At 39.8% G+C, this 20374-nt stretch overlaps 2 protein-coding genes across 8 annotated transcripts; one reads left to right on the forward strand and one right to left on the reverse strand.

Moving 5' to 3' along the window:
- Positions 1-2756: 2756 nt before the first annotated feature.
- LOC121967684 (protein ROLLING AND ERECT LEAF 2-like) lies at positions 2757-8671 on the forward strand. Its single transcript, XM_042518056.1, has 4 exons — positions 2757-3873; positions 4416-4591; positions 6379-6602; positions 7632-8671. Exons 1-4 carry the CDS (start codon positions 2865-2867, stop codon positions 8431-8433), a joined length of 2211 nt encoding a protein of 736 aa, XP_042373990.1. The 5' UTR covers positions 2757-2864; the 3' UTR covers positions 8434-8671.
- A 246-nt stretch (positions 8672-8917) lies between these two features.
- Positions 8918-12973, reverse strand: LOC121967685 (protein trichome birefringence-like 14). Of its 7 annotated transcripts, XM_042518058.1 has the most exons (8): positions 12802-12973; positions 12634-12706; positions 11727-11768; positions 11344-11381; positions 10937-11089; positions 10650-10838; positions 10209-10404; positions 8918-10065 (listed from the first exon to the last, which is right to left on the reverse strand). In XM_042518058.1, exons 3-8 carry the CDS (start codon positions 11753-11755, stop codon positions 9237-9239), a joined length of 1434 nt encoding a protein of 477 aa, XP_042373992.1. In that variant the 5' UTR covers positions 11756-11768; positions 12634-12706; positions 12802-12973; the 3' UTR covers positions 8918-9236. The 7 variants fall into 7 exon arrangements, with proteins under 7 accessions (XP_042373992.1, XP_042373997.1, XP_042373993.1 ...); XM_042518063.1 differs by lacking the exons at positions 11344-11381; positions 11727-11768 and having other exon boundaries at positions 12802-12971; XM_042518059.1 differs by lacking the exons at positions 11344-11381; positions 11727-11768 and having other exon boundaries at positions 10937-11154; positions 12802-12970.
- Positions 12974-20374: the final 7401 nt, after the last annotated feature.

A 20374-nucleotide genomic window follows, 5' to 3' on the forward strand; every position in this document is an offset into this window, starting at 1 on the left:
AGTCGCACAGAAGGCACCGTAAAGGCCGAAATCGCGCTGGGAACAACCAGATTCGCGCAGGCAATAGCATTCGCCTCTAGGTATCACCAAGCATATGCATTTAGCGAATTAGCCTTATTGTAACTATACAATTACACCCATAGAGATTGCATATTACAATCAAGATTTCAGTTATTTACATTTTAAACCACTACTATAGCTGTCGGCTCAAATCCAACTATGTAACGGACAACAAAACTTGAAATCGCAGACCAGGTCAGCTAGTGCCAGTTGCTTGCTGATCGATGTTTACTGGAGCCTTTGGCAAGTAGTTTTTTGGTGCTGAAATCATGCTTTTGCGATCGCTGATGCGGAAAAGCAACATAAACTGGGGTCAAATGATGACCTACAGAATCTGAATTTTCTGATAGCAGATACGATACGCCGGGCACGAAGGCAATAGCTAGAGGTTTTCTTCCTCGTCGATTTCGGGTTGCGGTTGCTCAAGCATGGCGCAATGCCGGCCTGCCGGGGGCCTGGGCCGATGTGCGATAGATACCTTGTCATCGCCATCACCGTTACTACCTACCTGCAGTATTACACGCAAACCAGGATGGCTTGATTCAAAAACAGTTTGTTTGTTTTTTTTTCCCTATGCTCCAGCCAAAGTATTCATGCTGTATTTATTTTACATAATTTTTTTTATAAAAAAATCATTTCTTTTACAATAGTTATGCATAATTTAGGGTTTAAATAGTAAAAACAAAAATGCTTCTAACTTTAAGATTGTATCCAACTCCAACTCCATTACATGAATACTATAATGATGTAATACATTATACATAAACTAGCCTGAGGCTTGACAATATCCTGGTACTTCAATAGCATTTTGAGAAAAGAATAAAGTTCAAGTTTTTCATAAGAAAATGAATGCACAAAAAAAAATTATAAGAAAACATTACAGTTTTTTCTCAATCAAAAAATTAAGAATGTATCTTCACAATAGGAAGGAAAAAAAAGGAATCTAGAATCACTAAAATTAGATATATGACGGATAGTGGAGGCCTCTACATGACTGTGTGAAAGAAAAAGTCAAGTCCATAGTCAATAATCAAGTAGAGTTGTTCAGTTGTACGTTAAAGGAAGTTGAAAGTTAACCTTGGGCAAACTGACATACCCGACTCCTTGGGCTTGTCCACCGGACTCCCACAACTCAATCACATGATTCTCTCGGCAGTTCGACTTCAACTCTCAACTCCTCCAGTTCAGTCGCTCGACTCTTTCAGCTTAGTTGCTGGACTCCTTTGGCTTGGGTCACGTGACTTCTCCAGCTTAGTCACTCGACTCCTTGAACTTATTCAGGATTTACTTTTTACATGGCTCGTTGAGTCGCTACCCAGATAACATAGTCGTTACCTCTCGAAGAAAATGGACAACGTAACTGCTTATCCTAAGAGATGTGGGTGACGTAGTCATTTAATTCGAAGGACGTGACAACGTAAGTGTTCATCTCGAAGCACGTGAAGAACAAGAATGTATAACTATAGCTCTATAAAAGGACATCCGCTCTTGCAAATATAGGTATGCACATACAACAATATGGACCTTTTGACGACTACTCCATTACTTTTATCTTCTTTTAATCCTTGGGCTAATTACTTGAACGTCAGAGTAGTCATGCCCAAGGGCGGAGCCACGTTCTAGGCTACTTGGGTTGTAGCCCGAGTAGCCAATGACAGTCAATAAAAAAAAACAACTTAAATTTATCTTGAGAGAAAGAAAGAAAATGCAAGAGAAGGAGAGAGCAGCTTGGGTGACGGCGTCGGCGTAGCCCACAACCCGAGTAGATCACTCGAGTTGGCTCTGCCAGTGGTCATGCCGAATCTAACCTCATTGCTTATTTTAACTCATTTTATCAAGTATCTGTAGGATCTCCGTACAACCCTCTCATTGTTGTGTCACGTTGTTAGAATTTCTCCATGACAATTGCTCTTCATTGACTCACCGTATAGTGGTCTCAAACAGAAACACGTACCATTGAAAAGAAAAACTGAGATACAAGCTAATACCAAGTTCCTTAACATATTCCTTTCCCCTTTGAGCAACAAGGAACACCAATTTGACCAGAACCTCAGGCTGCTGTTGCTCTAAGTGCCAACGTGCTCGGAAATTTCGAAGCTCTGCTCTTAATGACGAAATCCTCTAATCCAGAATCTGTATCAGAGTGTTCTAAATCAGTGTACAATCTGTCGTCTGCGTTCTCCTTTTCTGCTAAGGAATTTAGCCCACCTCAATTCTTCATGCTTTTAATAAAATTTGAAGAATACATGAAAGGAATATTCAGAGAGTAATTCCGTCTATTACGCCTTGATAGACTCAAATAGGTTTAGTAATCGAAAAGTCTGCCGTGCCATGCATCATTCCTTAGAAAAGAAGTTAGGGCATCCCCAATTGTTTGCTTTTCCGTTGCACGTGTTCGACGTCGATAATTTATTATTTTTTTCTATATATGATCGAGTCTCGCGTGGCCCTTGTCGAGATCATCTGCATAGGGCATCACAAAATGATTCTTAAATTCCCACATCTATCCGTCCACACTTTCGGGCCCACTCTTCCTAAGCAGGGAGCAAACACCAATCTGTTTTAACAAATGCAGAGGATCCGAACCTAAACGTTACTTTCAGGTGTGGGCCCCAGCCAACCAACACGAAGACCAAAAACTACCGCAATCGTAATATTTTTTGATTTGGTAAACAAATAATCGTCATCATCTCTGTTCTGATCCAATTTACTCCTAATAACCCACCAAAAACGAAGAAGAACAAGAAAAGAAAACCTCTTTCCTAGTCTACCCTCCGCGTCGACCCAGCGTCGCAGCGCCGGCAATGGGTTGCACGCAATCGGCGATCGAGAACGAGGATTCCGTCATGCGATGCAAGAATCGCAAGCACTACCTGCGCGATGCGGTCGCTTCCCGCAACGCCTTCGCCGCTGCGCAAGCCGCCTACACCGTCACCCTCAAGAACACCGGGGCCGCTCTCTCCGATTTCGGTAAGAGCGAGCTCAACGACGTAGCTCCATCCCACTCCCACAATTTTGCCACCGGCGCCGCCTCCTCATCCTCTGCCTCAGCCGTCGGAATAAAGGCGCCCGTGGAGACCCTCCCTCCGCCCCCGCCTCCTCCTCCGGCTGACTCCTCCGTCGCCGCTGCCTCTCTGCAGAGAGCCGCAAGTATGCCTGCCGACGTTAAGGTACCTAAATCCAAAAAGAAGCTGCATAGCAAAATTCCCACGGATGCCGCGATTGACGAAGAGGACGAAGGCGAGCGCGCTGATGATGATCGTTCAACTACCGGGAGCTCGTCCCCTTCTCCGCCGCCTCGCCTTCATCCTCAATTCCATCCTCGGTCTCAGGAAGCCCGCCCACCTCCGGAGACCTCCGGGACGTGGGACTTTTTCTTCAGTGTGGACGAGAATATGATGTCGCCCACCCTTAGCCAACCTGAAGATGAGACCACTTGGCCCCAAAAAAGAAAGGTGGAGCAGGACAAAACGGTAAAGGTTAAGACGACGCCGCCACCTAGATCTGATGAAGTTCATCACCAGGAAACACCGCTCACTCCCACAAAACTGGTGAACGAGCAACCTCCGTCACCATCCAAATCGGTCAAGAAGGTCATTAAGCATAGCGCTGCTGTGGAGCAACAGCCTGTTGCATCCGCTGGAGCAACTGAAGCCAAGAAGAGCAGAACCATGCCTACTAGTGTAAATCTGCTTCAGATTTTGATTGAACTGGATGACCATTTCCTGAGGGCGTCCGAGAGTGCTCATGAAGTCACAAAGATGCTTGAGACACCTCGTCTGCATTACCATTCTAATTTTGCTGACAATAGAGGTAAGCAAATCGTAGATTATTTGAGATTTTCTATTTCTAATTGTTGCAATCTGTATGGCAGATTCTGTTTTCTCTTGTTTTTTTTTTCTAGGGGCAAATTAATTCTGCTTAATGACCTACTACGATTGGTGATTGACAATACTTCTACTATCAAAGTAAAGGATGGAACTTTTTCCCTATGCATTTGAATGACTATGCTTCGCACCTTAGCAAATTAGCCTGATATAGGTCAGAGATGACTATCCAACAAAAACATTTAGAACTCTCACACAGAAAGAGAACTCCCAAGAATTTCTTTAAAATTGAGAATAAATTACATGAGAAGTTGGGAGCTCCTTATATATATATATATATATATATATATAAAATAAAAAAAACTTATTCCCCGATTATTTGAAATTATTTATAACCTCTATATGAAGAGATATCTGTATTGTAATTAATACAGCTCAAAAGATATGCAATTCTCTACTTTTCTTTTAACAGTAAGCAAGAATGATGAATGTAATTACATTGAGAATTTGTACTCCTGCTATTTCCAGGACACATCGATCATTCAGCAATACTCATGCGAGTTATTACATGGAACCGTTCATTTAAGGGCATTTCTCAAGCAGAAAGTGCACAAGATGACTTTGTTAGTGATGAATTGGAAACACATGGAACCATTCTTGACAAGATGCTTGCGTGGGAGAAAAAGCTTTATGATGAAGTTAGAGTAAGTTTCTTACATATTTTTAATGCCAACTTAAAATTTATATTTTTTATTTGGAGTTTATTGGCTGCTAATGCCTGGCAAACTGCATAGCTAGCTGCACAGGAGTATTTCTCTGTTGAAGCTAATTACAGACCTCTCTTAACTCTTAAGCAAATGGAAAGATCATTTATTGTTTAGATCTAAATATTAAAAGAGTAAGCTTTGTTTAGGCCTTTTTAATTTCTTAAATTATAAATTGGTAAAACTTGTTGCTGAAGTTTTTTGTTCCTATTGTAATGAATTTTTTCATGTCTCTTGTTGACATTGGTGAATATGCAATTTCATACTCCCGAAACTATGTAAGAAACTTCTAATATGACAATCTTTGATGTTTGGTATATAATTTTTGTGTCATCCCTTAGGTTTCTAAGGAAAATAAGCTAATATTCTTTTTTCTGTGTTTGGAAATAACCTTCTGGATTGTATTAGTTGTATTTCTGTAATGGAGGGTGCTTCTAGCTTGTTTATACTTAGAACATCATTGTGCATGATTAAAAAATAAGATACTATTGAATTTATAGGATACTAAATGTTGAATTGTTGTTGTAATGGGTAAAAAAAGAATTAAGATGTGAAACATGGTAAACAAGACTTAATAAAGAGCAAGTCATGGATAAACATAATAAAGAGCTAAGTCATGGATAAAGAGCTTAGTCACGTGGGCACACATGAGGATATCTGGTTATTTCATTCAAATAATCGTTTTTGGCCATTTACCCTCTATTATGGGTGCCTTGGAAATAAAGCTTTATATCCTATGAGTCTTCAATTATTTGATGTGGGTTTCGATATCAACTCAGGAAGGTACTGCCTTGATGTCAGATCTTTGCAGACCTAGTTATGGGTCTTAACGAGTGGAAATACAATTAAATTTGTATCTGTTTACTAATTATATCCTGATGTGTGGAATTGAAGTGGGTTTTAGTCTCAATTTGGCTTGCATTTGGGTTGAGCTGACTTATTATTAGTTTCACCTCTATTTGCTTCCATTGTGGATTGCCATAGCACAATCAAACTCCATTGTCCATGTAGTAATCGAAATGCTCATGCAAAGCCTCCGTGTGCATCCCATGGTTGGCCCTTTGTCGCGAACCCATCCTCAGTTTGCTATTCCATGTCTTTGATTGATTCTCTCTTGTCACCCATTTTCAGGTAGATCTTTGTTCGATTCTCTCTTGTCACCCATTTTCAGGTAGATTTTGTTTGATAGGTTGAGACAAACTTGTATTGGATAATACTGGCGATACATGGTTGGTATTGAGCGATACAAATGGAGCATGCAATTTTCATAGTGTCGTCTAGTTCCTTCTACCTATGCCCACTGTCATGGGACAAGATTTACGACCACACTTTGATCTATGCTAATTGCTAGATATGCATTTGTTGATCGGTGCAGTTGGTGAATTGCTAATTAAAATCCAGTATGGGAATAATTTCCATTGGTCTTCAGGTTATCTAAGATGATCTTTGGGCCAGTTGTCATTTTGCTGCATTTTAGTTTTTTTTTTAAGTTTTTTATTACATGTTTGCTTTTATTCTCTACAGAGCTTCTCCTAGGTTTTAGTTGTCTGCTTGTAGAACTTTGTTTACTTGCTAATCTGCTTTTATGAAATGATCTGCAAATCCTTGCTTATTCACATACCTAACTGATACAAGAAAACTTTTTCATACAATGTACATATATAGTTGAACTGCCTTTTAGTTTCGTCAATTGTCAACTAGCATAATACATTTTAGTCTCTATACAGGCTGGTGAATTTATGAAAATTGAGTATAAGAAAAAGTTGGTTATGCTGAACAAGCTAGAGAAACGTGGCATTAACTCAACAACATTGGGAAGAACCAAGTCAGCTGTAAGCCATTTGCAAACAAGATATATAGTTGATATGCAGTCAATGGATGCAACAGTTTCAGAAATTAATCAACTTCGTGATGATCACCTATATATCAAGCTAGTGGAACTTGTTAATGGGTAAGTTGGTACTTATTGTCTCACTGGTGGATGGCTGTAACTACACGTACATACTTTAAGCATGCATGTCCCTTTTTTTCACTTCTGATATGGTGGGATGACACATAACAGCAAGGAATGATGCTGAAATGAGTGTTCTACTTCTTATGTTTGATTTGTCTGCCTTGGGATATGTACTATTATATACTCTGTCTCTATGATGACCCATCCATGCTGATTTTTATATGCTTCGCTATCAGATTCGAATTTATTCATGCTGTCAACTAGTTGAGTACACTTGACACAATAAGTTGGGATTTTGAGGCTCTGGCCATGTAATTTTGAGGGCTACCTACCTGCAAACTAACTGTTGTCTACTTAAAAGTCCATATCATTCAATTACACTAGTCTATGCTTACTTCTTTTGTGATTTTATTGTCTTCAGCTGCTGCAAATATATGGATGACTAATAGTTTGCATTAGACTGTAAGACAAACAGCACCTTGGTCTTGAGATAGACTAAATGATGATTTGTCATAAAATCAGCAGGTCAACAATCTGCAGAAAGCACTGATCATAATTAGGGCTTCCAAATTCTCGTTATTCTCATGTTTTTGGATTTTTAGAAATTGCTTTGGTCTTCTATCCTTCTTGATCTAGAAATGGTGCTATTAGAAAAATTGCTAGCGATATGGTTTCAATTGTAACTTGAATTTTTTATTAGCTAGCATTCCCAAAATCTGGTTAGCTGTTATGTAGTTCACCAATTTTGATGATTCCTAAGTAACACCATGTGTGTTAAAATATTTTTGAGTGCCATTGTGCATCCAAACATAATAACAAACTTCATATTGGTAATTTCCGTGCACCTTAATTTGAGTATTTCATAGTTGTTGGTTTAAAGCATGTTCTGAGAAGTTATCTACTTGTAAAAGGCATTGCAATCTAGTCACCGACAGATTTATACAAAAACTTGATGAATTTCATTAATGTGAGTTCATCTTAAAATTAGTTTCTTATTTCTGACCTTCCTTGTTTCCATTTGATCAGAATGGCTAGGATGTGGGAGAAAATGTGCTCGCATCATCGCAGCCAGCTTAAATTGATAAAGGACATCAGAACCATTGACATTCAACTTCCTCTGAGGGAGACGAGTCAACAACATCATAAACGAACTGTTGAGCTTAGAAATATAGTAGGAGAATGGGATTTACAGTTACAAAAACTCATCGACCATCAGAAAGACTATATCAAATTCCTGAACAGTTGGTTGAATTTGAACATTATCCCACTTGAGAACAGTGGGAAGGAGACAAGTTCTCCACGGAGGCAACCTGACCCCCCTATCAAGGTCCTGCTACATGATTGGCAAGACCAGTTAGAGAATCTTCCAGTGAACCGTGCTAAGATTGCCATAGGTAGCTTCTCAGCATCGTTGCATGCAGTTGTTCTGTGTCAAATTGAAGAGCTAAACTTGAAGTTGAAGTGGGATGATGCCCGGCGGGATCATGAGCGAAGAAAACGAGAATTTGAGGAATGGAATCTAAAGTACATGCAGAAGATGGCAGAGGCCACTGGAGCAAGCAATGGTGACAGAAAAGAGGGCACATATGAGCAGGATAATATCACTGAGAGGAGGCTTGCTGTAGAAAATGCAGATATCAAGCTGAAGGGTGCAGAAGAAGCCTATAGAAAGCAATGCAAGATGGTGAGGGACAAGTCTCTGGCGACTCTAAAAACACACCTACCAGATCTCTTTCGAGTTATGTCAGATTTCTCTTACTCGTGTTCGGCTATGTACAACAATCTTAGTTCCGTTACTGGATCACATAACCCGGCAAAGGATAGTTGAAATATCTCTCTAGAGTTTTTTTTTTATGTCCCTGATTTTATATTTATATAATTCGCTGTCAGTGATTGTCCTGCTCATTTACGACTTAAGCTGGTGAGCCTGGCAGCGATAAGAGAGAATATACAAAGGCATTGCTGTTAGCATGTCAATTTATTGTTACAAAAATGATGATGCAGTGTACAGACATTTGTTCATACGTGTAGAAGTTAAATGATTGCTTCTATAGTTTTCCTGTTAAGATGTATTCTCGTTTTGTTATCTTTTCATGTTTTATGGTTTACTGATTAAGAAGAGTTCGATGACAAATTTCCAACAAAATTAGTCATTTTGATGATGGTTGACTTAAGTAGGTTGACTCAAGTTTACATTAGCAAAGTTTTGATGTGATCTAACAAAAATTACATTAGTTCACATTTTTTTTTTCACATCTTAATCATGATGTGTTTTTGCTTGCTAGAATAACCAACTAATCATGAATCCAAGCTTACACAACTAGGGAATAAATGCTCACTAGCAGGAACTAATACATCAATCTTAATGGCATCGTACAATCTATAACATCAAATGCAAATCAACAGTCACGGTTTTGATAGTGAAACCACCTTTACATGACATCCTCCTCATCGAAAATCTACGTGTTGATCATCATCCGGCAAGGGTAAATTTAAAATGGGAGCAAAACGTCTTACTTTAAAACCCACCTCTTTCTGTCTCTAGTTCTCTACCTTCGCAATGTCAATGTAAAACTTCAAGGGCAGGAGAAAGAATGAAATGAATAATTTCATCAGACGATAAAAGAAAGCCTAAAGCTGTGCAGCCAGGACCTCATTCCATGTATCAGGTATACCTGGCAGGCACCAGTGCAAACAATCTTGAATACCTGGTGTGCCTTTACTACTGTACTTGGATATATGGCTTTCATCCCTCAGTTGGGATAACCCAGTGATATCCAAAAGCACAACTCTTGTGCCGGTGACTGGGCTTAAGGCAGCAACATTATTAGCAGCATTCTGCGATACCGTGCTACCTCCAGCGAGAGGCCTAATATTATCACAAGTACCACCAGAATTCCACTCTCCATTGAAAAAATGCCTGGGAGAAATTGATCTATAAAATGCTTTCAGTCTTGGAAGGTGTTGTAACTGGCTATCTAACCACTTAATGACGCTATGAACAGCAAAGTCTTTGGCACTGCCCATGGCTGCAAGTTTTCTGTCAGTGTTAGGTGATCCATTAACAAACATTTCCCACCTATTAGCTCTAAGCTTCCCTCTGTTCCAGTGGTGGCCGGTGTTCAGTATCAGAACGTCAAATTTATGGAGATTTTGCCTTAAAAATAATGTTGGCCGATCAAGGTGCATCGCGTAACTAGTAGCTGGGTTTGACACATTTAGAGGTTCAATATCACAGAGCGTCGCAGACCAATAGTACAAGATGGTTGTGTTAGTGCCTGGGAACCAGTAAGCCCATCCATTTGGCCGTTTATCACCCGGGCTCATGGTAAAACCATACTGTAGCCCAACATCTTCGACATCTGGTCTTTCTTTACCACCAGTGACAATACACATTAGTGACTGAAATTGTTGTCTTCCCAATGAATCTCCTACAAGTGCAATTGTTTTGTCCTGCATCCTGGGCGGACATTCAACCCGTTAGAAGATAAAAGAGTTGATTTCTCTGTATCAATATAATAAGATAAGCCAGTGCCCAGAGCTATGACAATCAATCAGTAGCAAAGATAATTGATCATAACAAAATAAATAAATAAATAGCACCTCCTCAAGAAGTTGGAGCCCTCAAACCCTGGCATATCACAACCTTCTGGTTTCCATCTGAATTTCTCATAGGAGAAATCTTCACGCTGGGTTAATCTGCATGACCAACTTTCAGAGAGCCATTGCTTACATTCAAATCCAGAATATAAAGGTCTGCCCTCGTCTGCCACCCATTTTCCCTTGGCAAAGTTGCATGCTTAGAGAAACAATATATAATAGCACTTTAGAAGATGATTTCCAAATGTGAGTCAAACATGACAAGCATGATAAATGAATTTCTATTCTATTGCATCATTCATCATATGCTAAAAAATATCCCATATTCCATGATGAAGGTAAACTTTCAATATGAAGAATAAACTCATCCAAAAAAAACAGAAACAGGATTACACAGGAGAGAAATAGTACAATATGAAGGATCTTAAAGAGTAAAACACTTACTTTTTATTTTTACAGTCTGCAACTCAAAACCCTTGTTTTCTTCTGTTTCTTTACTTGATGTTGTCAAACCTACTGGATTATCACTAAGAGCTTGAACCACTGTTTCACTAGTCTGATGAACAGAGGTGTCTGAATCTGGAAAGTCTTCCTCTGCTAATGGATGCTCGTGAACATATTTCACTTTAGCAACTGTAATAAGAATGAGTCACATCCTCAAATCATCAGACTAAAGAATATAACAGTGACAAAGGTGGGAGAAATCATACGAATGAAATAATATAATCAACCTTGAGGAAAGAAATCCTGCTCCTGTTGTTGGTGAAAAGGATCTTGGTGTGGAATTCTCTCCCATTTCCAAATAAGTAATGTTGTGAAGACGATGATGAGAGTGAGTGAAAGCTGCTTACCTTTCAGTCCATTCAGACTTCCCAATTTCATACCTTAACAAGTGAGTCAAATCACCTTTTAGCTTAAGTATTTGGATCGCATCATATGACACAATTTCCTGTCTTCCAAAGAAAAAAAAATGAAACAAATGGCTGGCACAAGGTTAAATTGGGCTATATGTGAATGGAATAATCAAATAGCTTCATAAAGAATATATACTAAAATCATTCAGATCATCTCTAGACTTTCTCTTAAATTACCACTTGACTACAGAAAATTTTATCAACCTTCCATTCCAATATTTTACCTCTTAGGTAGCAGATTGCACAAACCATAGCATCAAGCCTAACCATAATACAAAAAGCTAATAAATTCCTCATTGATCTATGGATGCTAAATCAAAAACTGGGCCACAAAATTCTTAGCCCAATAATTTAAAATTATTTCCTAGAAAAACACATAAGCATAAAACTACACCCATGTTTACAACAGCTATAGTAGAAAAATACCAAGAATATTAAAGAAATCTCAATTTCCAAAAATACCTTCCATCTCACATTTGTTAAACATAAAGTTAAGTCCACAATAGCTTTTGGCAGGGGTAATGGTAATATACTATATAGAAAACTCTAATTAAATAAGCTGAAGTAGGGCAGGAAATCATGGAGTCAAAACCACACTGATGCAAACCTAGATATTGCAGTTTGGCAGATTCGCATGTACGTTGACTCACTGTAGGATGTGATTCATGCTCCAAAAAAAAAAAATATCATCAAAAGATTGAATAGTCAATAAAAAAATCTAAAAAGTATTTATAAATTATACAACACGCCATATTGATCAATGATGGACACAAAATTTCCAAGAAGGAAATATGCAAGTAAACAAGGACAAAGCAAATAATAAAATAGATTTCCTCAAAGATTAACTTTTCTTATTTTATCAACTAAAATAATTTGGGGCATATAACATGATTTGAATGTCATTTTCCCAACATGATTTTATGATCGATCCTCTTCCAATAGAATTGCCCTTGAAATTTTCTTTATAAAATCCATCTGAGATGAGATGTGAATGAGGTCAAGCATTCTTTTCATGAAATTTGTCTACACAACCTTAGAAAGTTATTGCAGGAAGTGACTAATTTGAATGGGATTCTTAACTTGCATAATAAAAACACAACTGATATGATACTTTCGGCATCCAGCAATACTTTTGCCAATGGTCCAGAGCAAACGCATTAGATTACATGAGGATAGCCATGTAGAGAGTATGCGGATGAGTGATTAATCAAGCAAACTAATCAAGGAGGATACGATTATCCAGAAGTTACAGTTTTCTTTATGCACCATATTTCCAACTCAGTTATGCATAAGACTAAAATATGAAGTGGAAAGAGACCAAAAAGAAAAAGTGTTCATCCAACATCTAGCTGTCGCTGTCCTTGTGCGTGAAATTGAGCAAACATTAAAAATTTTAGCATCAGAAGCTAATTTAAAATTAAAAAAAAAATAAACTGAGGAATCAGAGATCCGTACAACATGTCTCGTTAGGCAAAACCAGGGTAAGAATTTTAAAAAGAAAAACTTAGACTTGCCTGGCCAAATTTCCCAGTTAACATCTGAGATTAGTTCAAGAGACTAATCATCTAGCAAACAACCAACCAAACGCTGCACGATAAAACACGGTATTCCCATTTTCCAAGTTTCATTTTTCCAGAGGGAAACTAACAGACGATGTAGAAGAAGGGAAAATCGGTCCGTACCGGTGCAGGGCGGGACCCAACCGGAGCGGCGGAAAAGAGATCGATGGCGGAGAGGAAGAAGATAGGGGACGAGAGCGTGACCGTGGCTAAGAATGGTTTGAGGAGGTGTCGGAGAAGTGAATGGGCAGCCACCGAGTTCTCCGACAAAACATATCGTTCGAGGTATCGGATCACATACCGGGTGTTACTCACGCAGTTACACATATGCTTTTGAAAATGTAGCACACATCGGATCAATTACTCTATATAACAGTCATATGTTAACTAAAATATACGATATTAAAATAATAATAATAATAATAATAAATATCAATTTTAACAAAATAATAATAAGTCTAAAAATGAGTTGGATGGAGGAGAATTAAAAAAAAACATGTGCTGTTTTGATAAATTCTGGAGTATACATTTAATTTAATGATTCAATTTTTTTTTTATTTCTCAGCTGGCATCATATATTTAATTTTTTGAATTGACTAATTCTAAAATAACCATTCAATTTAATAAATTTTTTTTTATTAATTATCAGAATAAATTAAGAAATACATGGAGTCAATATTCTTAGACATGTTTTTCACTAGATGAAAAAATCTCTACAACCTATCACAACTAAGATTAAAAGTTTAGATCCCTTCGTTCTTGGTTGGATGATCTAACTATTGCATTATTGCACGGAACATTATTTTCCTTTCTAACTTAAGTCTTAAACATGTGAGGCACATTAAAACAGACAATTAAGTTAATACTTTTAAGCAAGGACTAATAGTTAAACATGTCTTAACTTTACACATTTGGCAAAGAAATCTTGTTTAATCTTATAATAAATTATAAATTTATCTAATATTTGTCTTTTTGATTCTCTAGCTTACTATTAAATGAAGGATGTCCCATTCAGAATATATAATATAAATCGCATGATATATAATCACAAATAAAAAACTGATCTGCTGTTGTTTTTATTCTGCTGTTCAATTTTTTTATAATGATCTTTCATTTTTTTTCCCCTTGATCCAGTTAAATTATTTGAAAAATGAAAAGGTATTTTGGTCTTGCACAAAGAAAAGTGTCTTGTTTAGAATAGGGTGACCCTATTTGGAAAATTATTTTCATATAAATATTCTTATAACTATAAAAATAATATTTAATTATTTAAAAGATAAAAAAGTTAACACATAATTAATTACCACTAGGGGTGGAATTTTTTTTGTTTGTTTCATATGACATATGACATTGAATAAATAAAATTTTACCGAACCGTATAGGCTTTTAACTTAGGATTTAGGATGAAATCTTTTAAGATTTAAAGTTATTTCAATTCATAATTACTTGTACATGGCATCTAGTTATAATTACTTGTACATTGCATCTAGCTGAACCATAGGTCGACTGGCACCTTCAAGGAAGCACCGAATGTGCTGATCTTATATCATCAGGTGTTATTCTGCACACCTTCAGAAGAGCAAGACCGAGCTAAAAGGACACAGGGATCATCTTCCGAGAACATGCACGTTCGGGATGGGCGAAAAGGCAAAGTACCCCGACTCAACAACTCACTCGAGTGGATCAATAAACAATTCTCCCAAGAAATCCTCGATGATCAATTGTCACCTCACTATAGGCCTCTGATGATCAGAGAGTATACGGGGTGTCAACCGACCCGAAGACCATCTAATCAAGTTTGACAATATGATCGCACTCCATCAGTACACCGACGGAGTCAAGTACTGAGTAATCCTTACCATGCTATCCAAATTAGCGTAAAAGTGGTTCAAATGGTTGTCGATCAGATCAATCTACAGCTTCAAAGACTTCCGAACGACTTACCTTTAGCATTTCGCTAGTAGCCACCGCTGCCAAAAGACAAACATGAACCTATTTGCGATCAAACAAGGACCCAAAGAAGCATTGCGGGCCTACATTAAGAGATTTAAATAAGTGATCATGGACGTCCTCCCAACCAACCCGGAAATCTTGGTAAGTTCCTTTTCCCAAGGACTTATAGATGACGACTTCTTCACTCACTCAACCGGAAGCTCCCGAGAGACATCGATCATCTGCTCGGATGGACTACTAAGTACATCAACGTCGAGGCGACCCAGTTAATTTGAAAGAAGGAAGTGATTCCCGAGCTGGCGATTGTATCGGAGCGCCAAGCGGCCCACACTCACCAGCTGCTAAAGGGGCCCCGAGTGGACGTAATGCAACAATGATTGGGGCCCCGAGTGGACGTAATGCAACAATGGATGGGGCCCCGAGCCCATACAATCCTGCATATGGAGGCAGAGCGGCCAAAATTTACCGAGCCCCGATAATGGACTCCGATTTTCTACTTTTATCATTGCTTGACAACTCACAATACGAGAGATTGCTATCATCTCAAACCAAAGCCATGCCGACCGACTCCTCTAAGATTCCACCGTCGATCTCCATTTCCTGATCACCATCATGGTTGATCAGGTGGACAAAAGAAGACGACAAGCTAGCGATTGAACAACACCAACCGCAGCCCCAGGGAAGAGATTATCAAAGGCCTGCCCGGGTATCTGCCAAGCGGTCACACCCGTCAACTAAGGAAGAAGAGAATCATATCAATGCCACTCGGGGCGACATCGGCATGATCGCAGGAAGCTCGACCGGACCGATAGTGATTTCAACTGGGCTCAAAAATCACATGTCAGGTAGTTTGAAATCCATGCAGTCGGGTGCAGTAAAGAAAAAGCATAGGTACGAGAAATCAGCTTTAGTTCCTAAGATTTGGATGGAGTAAAAGTCCCTCACGATGACACCTTGATCATTAGGGTGGTAATTGTTAACTATAATATTCACCACACTTTTGTTAATACAGGCAATTCGGTGAATATTATATTCAAGAAAGCGTTTGATCAGCTTCAGATCGATCGGAGCGAACTTCAACTCATGACAATTCCACTATACAACTTCATGGGTAACGAGGTGTTGCCGATCGGTCAGGCTTGGTTGGCCATATCACTTGGGGAAGAGTCGCTCAAGAGGACAAGGACGATGAATTTCATTATAGTGGATACTTCGTTCGCTTATAATGTCATATTGAGCCGATCGACGTTGAACGAATTCTGAGCGGGCGTCTCCATGTTCTGTCAAAAGATCAAGTTTCATGTGGATAACTTGGTCGGTAAAGTTAAGGGCGACCAACTTGCAACTCGTCGTTGCTATGTGAAAATGGTGAAAACTGAGTCGCGAGCTGCTCGAAAGGCCCAACAGCTCGAGGTCAATACAATTCTAAAGGAGCCTCCCTCCCTGGTCAATGAAGAAAAAGAGAAGGTTCAAGTGCACCCCAGTTGACCGGAAGCCACTACCTTTATAGCGGCTGATCTGAACATAGAAAAGAAGGTTGAACTGGTTACCTGTCTAAGGTAAAATCATGATGTGTTCACGTGGGCAACTCATGAGCTCCCGGGTATCTCACCAACAATACCGCAGCATGAATTGCATGTCCGATCGGACGCTCTGCCACTCAAGCAAAAGAAAAGAGATTTCAGCTCGGAACAAAATCAGATTATCCGAGCGAAGGTGAAAAAGTTGTTGGAGGTGGGGCATATTCGAGAAGTACAATTCCCGAGCTAGTTTGCCAATGTGGTGTTGGTCTCTAAGATGGGTAACAAATAGTGGGTCTGCATTGACTTCTGAGATTTGAATAAAGTCTGCCCGAAGTACTTCTACCCTTTGTCACGCATCGATTGGATGGTGGACTTCAAGCTGATTTGCATGCATGATGCATATCAAGGCTACCATCAGGTTTCACTCGCCAAGGAAGATCAAGAAAAGGTTAGCTTCATCACGGCAGATGGGATCTTCTACTACAATGTCATGTCATTCGGACTGAAGAACGCTAGTGTCACCTACCAAAGATTGATGAACAAGATGTTTCAGAGGCATATCGACAGAAATATAGAGGAATATGTTGACAACATATTGATAAAATTCCTCTGAGTTGTTGACCTTTGTGTAGATATAGAGGAGACATGCCGGACATTGAGGAAGTACGAAGTCAAGCTCAACCCTAGCAAGTACTTGTTCGGAGCAAAGAGCGGACAATTTCTAGTAAAGTGAAGGTACTCCAAGACATACCCCCTCCGCACAATTTAAAGGAAACTCAGCGACTGACCAGATAAATTATAGTCTTGTTAAGATTCATCTCCAAGTCATCTGATAGGAACCATCCATTCTTCAAAGTTCTACGTCGAGCTACTAAGTTTCAATGGGATGCAGAATGCGACAAAGCGCTGGAGAAATTCAAAAATTATTTAACTTCTTTACCTTTACTGGCAAAGCCCATCGCTGGCGAGCCTCTTTGGATGTACTTGTCATCCATAGAGCAAGTGGTCGGATCAATGTTGGTGTGACAGAACGGTGCTGAATAATAGTCGATGTACTTTTTGAGTTACTTATTGAAAGATGTCGAATGCCGCTATACACCTGTCCTGAGAAGTTGGCGTACTTGTTGATCCTTGTCGCTCGGAAATTACGCTCTTATTTTCTCTTGCATCCTATAATTGTTTTAACTAACAGTACACTAGGGAGGGTCATCCTAAACCTGAAGGCGTCCGGATGGCAAATCAAGTGGATTACAGAGCTAAGTGAATTTGATATATAATACTAGCTTAGATTGGTGATCAAGGGGCAAGCCTTAGCTAATTTTGTAACTGAAATACAGAATGTCAAGCCAAAGGCAACTTGGAAAGCATATATAGACAGGTCGTCCACTCGGTAGGACAATGGAGTGGGCATATTGATGATATCATCATGCGAAGATAGAATGTAACTATCCATTCGACTGGACTACTGGGCTACAAATAATAAAGCAGAATACATAGCTCTTATCATCGATCTGCAAGTAACCTGACATATGAGAGTCACAAGGGTTTTTATTCACTCGGATTCCTAATTGGCAGCTCAGTAGCTTTCAGGTACTTTTGAAATAAATAATGCCAAACTGAAATTATGTGCCGAGACTTTTGAAAAACTAAAGGCAGGATTCCAAGAGGTGATCATACAAAAGATCCCCCGACCAGACAATCAATATGCGGATAAGTTGGCCAAGCTTCCAAGTCCTCTAAGCCCCGTAGTGTTAGATAAGCTGATTGAGCAAGTGATGTTGGTAGCTCATATTGATAGAGTTGTTGCAACAGGAGCCCCAAGTGATTGGAGCACACCTTTGATTGAGTTCCTCCGAACGGGCAACACGTCGTCAGACCAAGAGCAGGCTTGGTTGATAAAAAAGAGAGTCGGATAATTCACGATGATAGGAGATCACTTATACAAGAGGGTTTTCTCGAGGTCACTGCTCAAGTGCATCAGAAAGGAGGATGTACAATACATCTTGCAGGAAGTATACCAAGGCTCTTGTGGCAGTCATCCGAGCGGTTGTCCACTGGCTCAAAAAATCTTACTGGTTGGATATTTTTAGCCTGCCTTGCAAGCAGATGCCACCCAGACAGTGACAACTTGCCTATCTTGGTAGAAGTACCAGAACATACCACACCGACCTACAGAAGAGCTGAAGGTGTCCATTGTCTCTTGCACATTCGACTAGTGGGGCATGGATATTATCATACCTTTTCTCATGGCAACCGGTTAGAGAAAATTTCTGCTCATGGTTGTGGACTACTTCTCTAAATGGGTGGAGGTTGAACTGCTAGTCAAGATAACCGAACAGATGATTATCAAATTCTTATAGCAAAATTGTGTGTCGGTTCGATGTTCCTCACAAGCTCATCTTTGAAAATGGAAGGCAATTTCAAGGACGAAGGCTTAAAGAGTAGTGTATCGTCTATGGTATTTTGCAGACTTTCACTTCAATAGCCTATCCCCAGAGCAATGGCCAGGCAAAGGTCACCAATAGAAAAATTCTCAAAGGACTCAAAACTCGGCTCGACCACCTTGGAGGAAGCTAGGCCGATGAGCTTCGAAGTGTACTGTGGTGTACCGCACCACTCCTCGAGAAGACACTAGTATAACTCCATTCCACTTGGTGTATGGAGGAGAAGTGGTAGTGCCGGTTGCGTGGAGTTCGAACAAAGATAGTTGTATGACGAAGATAATACCAAGCGGCGTCTTATGGAATTAGACTTGATAGATGAAATCAGAGATAAAGCAGTCATTCAGCTAATGGCGTACAGGCAAAGGATGAAGTACAACTACAATCGGAGGGTGATTCCTAGATCATTCTAGGTCGGCAACTTAGTTTGAAAAAGAGTCAAGCCGGTCAACAATGTTAGCAAGCTGAAGGCCCCATGGGATAGACCGTATAAAGTGATTCAGAAGCTTAGCTCAAGATCTTATTATCTATAAGATGAGAACGGACGAAATCTGGACTGACCTTGGAGTACAAACCATCTATGGCCCTATCGGGCCGAGTAGTAAGTTTACGATCGAATTTATGTAAATTATAAAAATATTTGTTCTATGAATGCATGAAAATTTAAATGAAAAAATTATTGAGTATTCCAAGCTCTTGAGTCATTCGACCAAATTATAATTGAGTAAGGCCCTCACGCCTAAGTGTCAAAGACTCGCGCCATTCGGACGAGTTATAAATGAGCTAAGCTCTCACGCCTCAAGACTCTTGAGTCTTTCGGCTAAGTTATAAGCGAGCAAATCTCTCACACTAAGTGTCAAAGACTCTCGCTCCGTTCAGCCGAGTTATAAGTAAGATAAGCTCTTGCACCTCCAGACTCTTGAGTCATTCGACCAAGTTATAAGCGAGCAGAGCCCTCACGCTAAGTGTCAAAGGTGTTGTTGCAGTTTGCATTAACGGTATAACTCAGGTTTTGATGAATGACAAATGAGTTAAGTTAGGTGTCTTTATGATCTAAGTGGTTTACCAAGCGTGTAGAAATTGATGAGTCTGGAGGACCAGACACTAGGCTAAAATCCATCTAGGTCTGTAGGATCGGATAACTAGTGTAAAATACCGGAAATAGACGAATATTAATAAGGGAATTTTCCGGAATTTTTGGACATTTTTCGGGAATTTTTCGGAGCTCGTACGGACGAGTTAACGGGGACAAAAACGGGGTTCGGAAAAGCCTGTTTGGGCTACCCCATTTAAGCGAGGAAATGTTTATTTCTTAAATTCCTTTTTCTTTTTATTTTGTTTTCTCTTTTTTCTTTATTTCCTCCGCTTCTTTCCCCGTGCACCCGACGCCGAGAACTCCCGCAAGCCCGACACCTTCCTCCTCCCTTGCCCTAACCGCCGATCCGGCGGTTTCTTCCTCGCCGCCACCCACTTCCTCTTCTTCCTCTTCTCTCCCGAGCTTTATTCCGCACGAAACTAGGTCTGCAGCGCGCCGCCGACCCGAGAAGCACCGCCGCACCCATTGCCCTAGCCATCGTCGCCCTTCGCTGTGGAGTTTTCCAGCGCCGGCCACCAGATCCGGGCCCTAGCGCCACTGTCACCACCACTGACCGAGCCGTCGCCGGTGCCCTAGATCATCGCCGCGGAGAGGGTGGGTAGGCAACTGAGGTAGGTTGTTTGAACCCTGTCCTTGCTTTTCTACCCTTTTTGCTTATCTCTCTTGTGCTTGGTCTTCTCCAC

Source organism: Zingiber officinale, chromosome 3B (assembly GCF_018446385.1).
Source record: "Zingiber officinale cultivar Zhangliang chromosome 3B, Zo_v1.1, whole genome shotgun sequence".
Taxonomy (NCBI): Eukaryota; Viridiplantae; Streptophyta; class Magnoliopsida; order Zingiberales; family Zingiberaceae; genus Zingiber; species Zingiber officinale.